The 11,290-nt window shown below is 37.3% G+C and overlaps 1 protein-coding gene across 4 annotated transcripts; it reads right to left on the bottom strand.

Annotated features, from left to right (window-relative positions):
• Nucleotides 1-5,988: 5,988 nt before the first annotated feature.
• LOC137178766 (phospholipase A and acyltransferase 4-like) lies at nucleotides 5,989-10,939 on the bottom strand. Of its 4 annotated transcripts, none has more exons than XM_067583983.1 (5): nucleotides 10,764-10,939; nucleotides 10,001-10,062; nucleotides 8,333-8,430; nucleotides 6,749-6,978; nucleotides 5,989-6,303 (listed from the first exon to the last, which is right to left on the bottom strand). In XM_067583983.1, the coding sequence occupies exons 3-5, from the start codon at nucleotides 8,334-8,336 to the stop codon at nucleotides 6,127-6,129; spliced, it is 411 nt and encodes a 136-aa protein (XP_067440084.1). In that variant the 5' UTR covers nucleotides 8,337-8,430; nucleotides 10,001-10,062; nucleotides 10,764-10,939; the 3' UTR covers nucleotides 5,989-6,126. The 4 variants fall into 4 exon arrangements, with proteins under 4 accessions (XP_067440084.1, XP_067440081.1, XP_067440082.1 ...); XM_067583980.1 differs by having other exon boundaries at nucleotides 8,307-8,430; nucleotides 10,764-10,932; XM_067583981.1 differs by lacking the exon at nucleotides 10,764-10,939 and adding an exon at nucleotides 10,513-10,757 and having other exon boundaries at nucleotides 8,307-8,430.
• Nucleotides 10,940-11,290: the final 351 nt, after the last annotated feature.

Genomic DNA, 11,290 nt, shown 5'->3' with positions numbered 1-11,290 from the left:
ACTTATTCCTCTGTCAGCACTTAATGGAATACATGAATTAAATATTTGTGTTTTAAAAAATTCTTGGTTGTATTTTTTCAGTCAAAGGGTTTTGATCCCAAATGTTCCCACCCTACCATTGTGAAGATAAAAGTACTTAAGTATACTTCCATATATTATAGTATTTCAAGATCCACAGTTTCACATACTAACAAAAAAGATCTGTGCTGATAGAGAATTACTTACCAAGTCATTTAAAGTTTTATTTGTACTGTAACGTCACCTACAGGTGAAATACCATCAAAATTTGCAGGACTGTTGTATGAACAAAGAGTTCAACAGTTAAACCAGTGCTTTATAACTGGTCACATGATGGTGCTATTTGTTGCATGTTTGAATATGTTAAGCACATCCCCAGGAGGAATCTGTGTTTCAAGACTTTTGTTACATCAAGTGCATCTCAAGTCCCTTAAATTGTATCCATGTTTCCCTCACTTTCTTCTCACTTTCAAACAAGGAAACCAAGCCATGAGAGAGGAAACGAGGAAATATGTTTTTTGGAGAAATGATGCGTCCTTTCCTCTAATGACGGCTGCAGCTGATCAGTCGCCTTTAACAGCTGTAGAGACTTTTGATTAAGTTTGAGTCTGAAGACATGTGCACTGTGATAATACTTATAAAAAGGCTCACAGGTATCACTGCCAGAGCAGTTGTTTTCTCTCTGTAGCCTGTTACCTGTTTAACAAACACCTGCACATGAATAAACCTGCATTCTGCATTTATACAGTGTACTGTGTCCTGCTCAGAGGCACATGAACCAGGTATTATTTATTTGTGTCTGTATCTATTGAAATTCTGATTGTGAATTAATTAATTAATAATTATTCCTAACCCAGAATATGATCAGAGTGTCTTTTGAACACTGGAAATTATATATTAGGGTAAATGTTTCAGGGAAAATTGAAATTATATCTCATATAACTCATATCAAACCCGACACTCAGGGATGTTTCTTGCTGACTGACAGACTCTCCCTGAGTTTAATTTTATACATAATACATACAGTTAATGGAGGAAATAACAGATCCTGACAAGAAAAAAACTTTCTTATTAATAATTAAAGAAGAAAGTTGTTTGTGGTTCTCTTGTTGATCAGACCGACAAATGAGAGATTTTTTTTGATGAATCAGAAAACATAAAATATAAAACATGGGAGTGATACACTTGAGTTTAATTAGTGGTGGAAAGTAATTAAGTACATTTACTCAAGTACTGCACTTAAATACAATTTTGAGGTACATGTACTTTACTTGAGTATTTCCATTAGACGCTACTTTATACTTCCACTCCACTACATTTCAGAGGGAAATATTGTACTTTCTACTCCACTACATTTATTTGACAGCTTTAGTTACTTTTCAGATGAAGATTTGACACAATGGATAATATAACAAGCTTTTAAAATACAACACATTGTTAAAGATGAAACCAGTGGTTTCCAACCTTTTGTGTAGTCAGGGTCACATTTCAGATGTGTCAGATTTGTAGGTCTTGGTGAGACGAATGATTGAGTTTTGGTTTGTTCTCTCTACAACATTCCTACGGGCAGTGGGGGGCCATTTTAGTTACATAGGTGGCGCTAGAGAGCACATTATGGAACTTTAGGGGTTAATTTTTACATTTTATCAAATCAGACCTGATGTGTGTGCCAAATTTGGTGAGTTTTTGAGCATGTTTAGGAGGTCAAATTTAGGTGTGATGTCCTGTAATAATAAAGAAAGAAAGAAAGAAAGAAAGAAAGAAAGAAAGAAAGAAAGAAACAAACAAACACATGAAAAACACCCTTAGGCGAGGACCCTATAATAGTTTTTATCTCTCAATCTGAATCAGAATCTGCATGATAGATGGTATTCAGTGATAAACAATCATCAGATACATGTGCCAACACTTTTTTATTCAAGTAAGTACAGTTATCGGCATCTCAGGAGACCTAGGTTTCTTGTGCCTGGGAGTTAGGTAAACTGGTAACTACCGACCTCTTGTGTTGTGCCTCCACTGCACAGTGAAGCTGGAGTTTCCTCCATTGCAGCTGCACACATTGGTGGAGCAGACATCATGTTGATATGAAAACAGCTGGTTCAGAGCGTGTTTTCATCCATTTATGGCTCATTGTGGAAGTGGAAATGAGGCTTGTGATGAAAAGAATGCGTATGCATGTTTCTGGCTTTGTGCATACAAACAGTTTTAGTCATGAATATACACAGGGTTTATGCATCTGGCTCCAGGCTTCTGCTGAATAACCACACACACCTCTACACACATCAGGCCGGTCAGTTATAACTAATTCTACCTTTTTATGAATGACACGTCGGGTTACCAGGGCTCATCACGGCCTCTTTCCCAACTTTCTTTGCAGCAAAAGTAGCGTCTCATGTTTTATCCTTGAGACACATTGTAGTGCAAACGCTGTTGTGTAACATTAGTTATTTAACTATGTGACCATATACAAGGTGAAATAGGCTACATTAGAGTTATGGCTTAAATAGTGTCGCCCAATCATAACTATTACTAAGATGTCAAAAGCCAAAAAGGTTGTAAACCACTGGTTTCATCTTTAACAATGTGTTGTATTTTGAAAGCTTGTTATATTATCCATTGTGTCAAATCTTCATCTAAAAAAGTAACTAAAGCTGTCAAATAAATGTAGTAGAGTAGAAAATACAATATATCCCTCTGAAATGTAGTGGAGTGGAAGTATAAAGTAACATCAAGTACAAGTATCTCAATATTGTACTTAGGTACAGTACTTGAGTAAATGCACTTAGTTACTTTCCACCACTAATAAAACTCAAGTGTATCACTCCCAAATTTTATATTTTATTTGTTTTCTGATTCACCATCTAGTTAAAAATCAACAACTTTCTTCATTTATTAGAAAGTTTATTTTCTTTTCATGATCTGTTATTTCCCCCATTCACTGTTATTATGGATACAATTAAACTCAGGGAGAGTCTGTCTGTCAACAAGAAACATATTTTAAATACATTTATATTTTACATAATTTATCATCATTTCCATTCAGTCACATGTAAGGCTGAAAATCCCTAAGTGTCGGGTTTGATATTTATTTTATTTTATTCTATTTTTTAAATTTTATTTCTTTATTTGACAGGGACAGTGCATATTAATAATATTTCTGAAAAGATGTCAGAGTTAGCCAGAAAGGCTAATTTTCATCTGTAGTCCCTGGAGAGACAAAAAGTTGGAAGCACAAATGTTACGAATAAAAGCACTGAAATACAATCAACAATAAAAGCGGTGAGAATATGCCGACACAGACAAGCCTGCACTGCATGAAGACAAGAAAGACAGCTCTTGAGACACACAAATCAACAATCAACAAATAGGATGACAACATAATGTCAGGACTGGTGAAGTGTGGATATTACATACAAAGCCTATGATAAACAAGAGCAGCTCTTACACTAAGCATAATAATGACAAGTAACACAACAAACAACATCAAAAACACCTCACTGTTCTAGTGTTCACAGGTTTGATTTCTAATGAACCAGGCTCTTAATATTGTAGCAAATGAATGGTAGTTGGCACAGTTTCAGTTTCTTATGTGTTGCGGTAAATCGTTCCAATCCTGAGAGGCTCTGACAGAAAAAGCAGATTGGCTAAAACTACTTTGTCTTCTTGGAATAAAACAATCTCCTGTAGTTGTTGCTCTAGTAGTTTGGCTTGTATTTCATGTTATGTAAGTACAGAGTGGGGGAGGAGCCATACTGTCTAATACCTCGAAAACAAGACAGTCTACTGTATTTAACCATGTTTTCCCCATGAGTTATGTAAGATACAATTAAAGCCGACTGATAAGCTGCTGCCATCATCAGAGGAAAGGACGTCTCATGTCTCTAAAAACATATTTCCTTGATTCCTCTCTCCTCACATGTTTCCTTGCAAGTGAGGCACCTAATGTAACAAAAATCTTGAAACCCAGATTCCCACTTGGGGATGTGCTTAACATATTCAAACATGGAACAAATAGCACCATCATGTGGCCAGTTATGAAGCACTTGTGTAAATGAACACATGGTTGAATTGCATTTAAAATTTCTCTGCAAATTTTAACACAAAGACGTATCTGCAGACCTGTGTTGTGTTATAGTGAGTGATTGTATGAGAGGAGACAGGTGTGCTGGAGTCAGAGCAGAGCCCCACCAGCTGCAACCCGTTCCATAATCAAGACCTCTACTTAAACTTAGCCCTGCCAGATTTACACTGCCAAATTGTCACCTCTGCACCATCCCTTCTGCTCTGTCTCCAGTCCCTGTCTCCAGTCCCTGTCTCCAGTCCCTGTCTCCAGTCCCTGTCTCCAGTCCCTGTCTCCTGTCGTCTTGTCAGCCCTGCTTCCCTATTCTGCACTCTTGCTCTATTTAGCTTTGCCCCCACAGACTCCTCTCCAGACCTGCTCCCCTTGTCCCAGCTTGTTTCAGTTCCTGGTTCCTGGCTACCAGCCTCAGCCCCAGCCCCAGGTTCCCAGCTACCAGTCCAAGCTTCCCCAGAGCCTGAATTCCCTTTTTCTCACTTTTAAATAAATACCTTGTTCCTACCATATCCCTGTGTCCTTGCCCGTATCTGCACTTGGGTTCACCTGCTCCGCCCCACCTAACATTAAGTAAAGGTCAAAGTTATTGTAGCACATCTTATGAAATAGAAAGTAAAACTTTGCAGTAACACCTCAACCATAAAATAGAAAGCAAAACATCATTAATCCCAATATGAATAGATCAATAAAGCAAAATTACAGCATGGAAAAACAGGATGAAAAAATTACAGAAAACTAACAACATGAAGAATGTGATCAGGAGGGTGACTTCCACGTGACAGACAGGACCTGAGCCACATGACCTCTCACCATGGAGACCTGGAAAGAGGAGAGGCTCCACATACATTAAAAGGGCAAATATAAAGGCACAAACACACTGCTTTTAGTTTCAGGTATTATTGTTGAACATAAAGCTTATCTTTCACTTTCTCACAAGAACAAAAATTTAGGCCCACTCAAGTGCATAAACAATGTTCCCTTAACACTGGATTTATGACGGAGGTCTATTGGTTTATGTCAGTTTTCTTCATTGCGCAGCCAGCGAACCTCGTGTAGCTCGCATCACAGCCAATGATTATAAAAAAAAGGGGGTAATGCTTTAGTTTGTTGGAAGAAAGTTGGAAGAAAGTTGGAAATCAGCAGAGAGCACCACCTCGAAACCAGTACAGATATGTCTTTAAATGACTCAATAAGTAATTCTCTATCAGCATAGATTTTTTTTGTCAGTATGTGGAACTGTGAATCTTGAAACATTCTGTAATATTTAGAAGTGTTTGCCCAGAGGAAGTTAAAATTCAAAATAACAGTAAGAAACATGAAAAGAAAACATGATTGGCTTATAAATGAGCTTGCACAATATCAGAAATGTCTCTAGTGATCATTATTTTAGTTTTCTTTTTCAATGCACATCAGGTTTGGATGGATTGTTTACATGTTTTATCCCTATTGTGTTTAAATTTCCAATAAATATTTTGTGCATTATCACAGCTGATCTTCGCCCCAGTAGCCTACTTGTTAAGACACATGCCATATAACCGCAAAATCAGCAGTTTGATTCCGGCTGCAGACCTTTGTTGCATGTCACCCCCTCCATCACTCTCTCCCTTCAATTCCTGTCATCTCTCCACTGCCCCTATATTAATAAATGAATAAAATGCATACATCAGGTACACATAAGATGTATTTGATACCAAATGTAGACAATAATTGTGTTAGGAGAGACAAGTCAGAATTCAGTTATCTCTAAATAAGATGATAATTTATTTCTGATGAGACAAAGAAAAGACTATTGTGAGCAGCAAATTTTTCCTCTGGGTGGCCACTGGGAGGTGCTGTGACCATTTGAATTTTGTAGAAATGAAACATCTTGCTGTAAATCTTTTTGCAACCCCGGCACTGGCTGACAGCAATCACACACAGTTACATATATATATTCTATACTGTTTATACATTAAGTACAATGTTAGTAAGTCCAAATAACACAATTTAAATGCATTAAATCAGAGTAGATATGGAAGTATACTCGTATATGTTTATTTTCGCAAGGGTAGGGTGGGAACATTTGGGCCCTTTGACACAGGAATAAGTTCAGCAGAGTGAGAGTTTGAAGTTGATGTTCCAATGAGGGGATTTCCTAGAAATCTACAAGCTTTCATTACACCATCTGCAACTGCTGTAGCCCCTGGCACCATCGACTGTGTCATTATCACCTGTGCCAGCAGATAACACACAGACACACAAAACATGAATTTAGTTGTAAGAAAGTTAGAATACTGATATATTAAAATAATCCATAACTCTGGAACTCACTTTTATTGTAAATCTGATTTAAAACCCCCACTCACATATGAACACATGAAATACTGTATTGACTGGTAGATAGTTATTTTAATGTAAATCATAATATTATCCTACACTTCTTTCCCCTCTAAAGTCACATCACAATCAATAACAATACATTCAGTTATTAAATAAATATAATTATCCTTTTAAAATCTCATTTGATTATGACACAGTATATGCATATATAAATGGGGAAAAATAAACTGTGTATTTTAATTCACTTAATTTCCTGGTTTCTTTATTTATTTTGACATTTTAAATCCATATAAACCATCCAGAAGCAAATTCCATATTGTGGATCCACCTACATACCTGAAAAGACTCGGCTTTGCCGTAACGGCACTTGGTGGCAAAGTGTTCACAGTTCCAGTCAGAGATACTGTACTCCACATCCTTACCCACCCACGAAAGGGCCACTTCCACAATTTTCCTGATTGGCCTTGGTCTGTATATGCCGTCGAGAAGGTTATTTATTCCCCACTTGTTGTTGTTGACCACATCCTGGAGTTTTTCTTTCTTTACTCGGGCATTCAAGAAACCTTCTGAAAGCCAGATGAAACCAATCAGTTAACTAAACTTCAAGAATGACTGAAGGACATAAAGAACTTGATGACCTGCAATTTTCCGCTACTAAACTCAGACAAAACTGAAGTTATTGTGCTTTACCCTAAACAGCTTAGAAACATATTTTCTAATGATATAGCTTCTCTAGATGGCATCACCCTGGTCTCAGGTTACCTTTGATCAGGATATGTCCTTTAACTCCCACATAAAACACATTTCAGGGACTTTTCACCTACGTAATATTTTAAAAAACCATGCACATCCTGTCTCAAAAAGATGCAGGAAAACTAGTCTATACATTTGTTATTTCTTGGCTGGATTATTCCAATTCCTTATTATCAGGCTGCCCTAACAAGTCTCTAAAGACTCTCCAGCTGGTCCACAATTCAGCTGTACATATACTGACAAATACTAGATCATATTTCTCCCATTTTAGCTTCTCTGCATTGGCCCCCTGTAAAATCCAGGATAGAATTTAAGATGGTTCTCCTCACCTACAAAGCCCTTAATGGTCAGGCACCATCATATCTTGAAGAGCTCATATTACCCTGTTACTCCACTAGAACATTGCGCTCCCAGATGCAGGTTTACTGGTGGTTCCTAGAGTCTCCAAAAGTAGAATGAGAAGCAGAGCCTTCAACTATCAGGCTCCTCTCCTGTGGAACCATCTTCCAGATTCAGTCCAGGAGGCAGACACCCTCTCTACGTTTAAGAGTAGGCTTAAAACTTTCCTTTTTGATAAAGCTTATAGTTAGGGCTGGCACGGCTTTCCTTGGTCCATCCCCTAGTTATGCTACTATAGGCCTAGACTGCCAGGGGACTTCCCATGACACTGTCTGCTCTTCTCCCTCTACGCATTCAAGTCCCATTAATGCATGTTGCTAACTTGGCTTCTTCCCTGGAGTTTTGTGCTTTACTATTATTATTATTGGTCATATTTCTATCATTATTATTATTACTATTATTGTTCTCTCTCTCTCTCTCTCTCTCTCTCTCTCTCTCTCTCTCTCTCTCTCTCTCTCTCTCTCTCTCTCTCTCTCTCTCTCTCTCTCTCTCTCTCTCTGTCTTTCTAGCTGCCCACCCAGCGTCTGGTTCTGTTTGAGGTTTCCTCTTGATAAAGGAGAGTTTTTCCTTGCCACTGTCACAAAGTGCTTGCTCAAAATGTTGGGTCTATGTAAATTTAAGAGTACTGACTAAACCTGCTCTATGTGAAAAGTGGTCTGAGATAACTTCTGTTATGATTTGGCATTATATAAATAAAATTGATTTGACAGTACTGGCACTGAAATATAAATAAATGACTCACCGGGACCTAACAAGTGAACAACGTACCCATCACCAATGTACACAGCCCAGTGCCGATAGAGACCACGGAAGATTTCTATCAAGTCACCAGGATCTGGTTCTTCCTCCTTGGCTGCTGAGGCACCCTTGGATTTGAAGATCAAGAAATTAGTACATTTGGATACAAATCAGATCAGATTTGACATCGCTGGACTTTAGCAGAGAGAGAGTTACCGTACCTGTGTTCAAACATACAAACATGAAGAGGAAAACATTTCATCTGTAGCTTTCAAGCTTGTTTGCACTGAGCGTCTAATTTATATATTCAGCTCCATTTGTGCAATTTGTCAGTTTTTTTTGTCCTGCATTCTTAAAGGTTCCTTGTGGAGCTTTTTTGTGGAGTTTTTGACCTCTAATAGGGCTATGGAAGAATTTTTTATGAGCGGGTGGGTCCCCATTTTTGGAGTTGTGCACACGGGTGACACGATACAAGTCCTACAAATCATTTCACAATATTATCATTTCCCCGGATCTACAGGTGGCTGTAATCTGCAGAACAACGCAGAAATGTACAAATGAGATCCATAAAAACGTCTTTCCAGAATAGCTGAACTGTAAAGTGGAATTTACATTTCACATCCCTCTTTTCATCCCTGCTCTTGTCACTTTCACATATTTCATCAAACTGGATTCAACATTGTACATTGCCTTTGACATCCACTGTAATTTAATTATTTATTGTACATGCCACATTTATTTTTTTTCTCTTGTCAACTTCATATATTTCATACACTTCTTTCCATAACACAGTTTAATATTTCCTCTGTACAGTCAATATTTCATTTCTAGTTTTATATCCTATTTCAAAACTGTTATTATTACATTCTGTAAATAGATTAAAATTGAAATTAATTGTAATATTACTTTGTTTTTCTTTTAGTATTTTAGTATTATTACCTTACTTTTGTTTTATTTTTATTCTTCTATGTTGAAGACTCATTCTTTGAATGCTGCATACTTGGCAAATAAAACAGATTCTCATTCTGACAAATGCAGTGAAGAAGAAGACTGTAGGCCAGTAAAGATGGATGTAAATACATTTTTAAAATTTAAAATACTGTTTGTTTACAAGAAAACTCCACAGAGCACCTTTAATGTTTGTGCACTATTGTTGCTCCTGTGTGCAGGGCGCCAACACTATACAATAAGATTCACACAATTCCTACACAAACAGCATTTACCATGAAACAAGTAAAGAACAAATCAGGGACTAACTGTTAATATAGTGGCTGCAGAATGACTCTATGTAGCAGATGATCATATGAGAACTTATTGTTTGATACTGAAATATCTAACGGTCAGCTCCTGGATTGTTGTGAATCTTCAAAAATGACCATTTAATGAGAATCATCTTCAATGAACTGAACAGGTGTTAAATGTTGTTTTTCTATTTGCTTGTGAAATGTCAAATCACAGTGTTATAATCACTCTTGGCCACTATAAAGTTTTCTTCACAATTTTCTCATGAACTACTGTACAGGCACATGTATCTCATGATTATCTATCACTGACTCATCTGTCATGCAGACACTGATTCAGACGAAGAGGTAAAAATTCTAACCATTTTCTATTAAACAAAATAAGTGTTCAGACTTGGGAGAGGTATGTGTACTCTGACTATTTACTATGATTCAACTATCCGTGGGATTTACTCACCATTGTGTGTGTTCTTAGAGTTTTGGCCTGATTTCACTTTCACTTTCACTATCACTCAGCACCTGAAGGAACAAAACATCGCATACAGACGATAATAAGTAGTAGTGTGTGTTGGCAAGATTGGCAAGTAGATAATAAGCTAATATTAATTTATTTCTTTTCAGTGTAGTAAATTAATATGAATTTAAACAGATATTACCCACGAAAAGTCTGCAGAGATCTGAAATCGTTGCATATGTCACATGTATTTCTTATGGTTTGCTGTGGTTATTTTATATTGCATGATTTTTGCGTGATAATTACTGAATACCTGCGCCCATGGACGTATAAACATATTTATAATAATACATTCATGCCTGCACCTGATTGATCTATTGTACTTCACAGACATTGGATCAATAAAGTAAACTAAAAAAAATTAAAAAAAAAAAAAAGGGGTAGGACTAGAAAAGTTCTCTACTTCATCCTACGCCTTTTTCGAACATTGGAAGAATATTATTTGTGTGGCTTACTGAAAGTTTGCTGGGTTTTGTTGTTGTTGTTGTTGTTTGTTTGTTTTGTTTTGTTTGTTTCGTTGCCAGTATATTTCATTTTGTCTGGAGATTGAGAGAAAAGTAACCACAGGCTCCCCAGCGCGAATATAAGAAGTCTCCCAGAGTACTACAGCGCAACACATACAACGATTATTTGAGTTAAAGAGAGCAAAGTACTCTTGGGCACAAGCGGTGAAGACTAGTTACTGCCGTTTTTTCCCTCTTTTTACCAGTAAGCAGCGGAGATTGGCGGCCCACAGAGTATAGCGGCTCCCGAAAGGACGAGCGAGCAGACCGAACGAGCCTCGCGACGAAGAAGACCCTGCGTCTCCCTGCGTCACTGCGCGGTAACGTCAGGCCAGATTCCCCCGCGACACGTTGAGCAAGGGGAAAGTTTCTCCTCCCTACCTAAAAGGAAAAGACTGTACACTGTGCAGCAAAGGAAGCTATTAGGGTCAAAGTTTATTACTTTTAAGATTTTTAATTTCAACATTTTATAGTTTTAATATTCTACATTTTAATATTTCATAGTTTAGTGGTGTACTTTTACTTATTAGTTTAGTAGTACACTTATTAGTTTTATAATTTTAATGTTTAGTTGTCCAACAGCTTTAAAGCCAATTGTATTTATTGCAGTTTGTACTAATTTGTAGACACAGCAGTTTCTGTGTGTTTCTCGGTTGCCCCAGTGTTGTTCTCCACCAGATTCTGTAAAGAACCCTTAAGTCCTCCCTTCTTCAATCCAATCCAGCTACCT

This window comes from Thunnus thynnus, unplaced genomic scaffold, assembly GCF_963924715.1.
Source record: "Thunnus thynnus unplaced genomic scaffold, fThuThy2.1 SCAFFOLD_68, whole genome shotgun sequence".
Taxonomy (NCBI): Eukaryota; Metazoa; Chordata; class Actinopteri; order Scombriformes; family Scombridae; genus Thunnus; species Thunnus thynnus.
The sequence above is the reverse complement of the archived record's forward strand: the minus strand, read 5'-3'. Positions and strand labels throughout refer to the sequence as shown.

Excerpts from the sequence above, each read along its gene's own strand:
- LOC137178766 (XM_067583980.1), bottom strand. Across the intron at positions 6,979-8,306 it reads TGTTCACTTGTTAGGTCCCG|AAGGTTTCTTGAATGCCCGA; the intron begins GTGAGTCATTTA and ends TCTGGCTTTCAG. Across the intron at positions 6,304-6,748 it reads GCAAAGCCGAGTCTTTTCAG|GTGATAATGACACAGTCGAT; the intron begins GTATGTAGGTGG and ends CTGCTGGCACAG.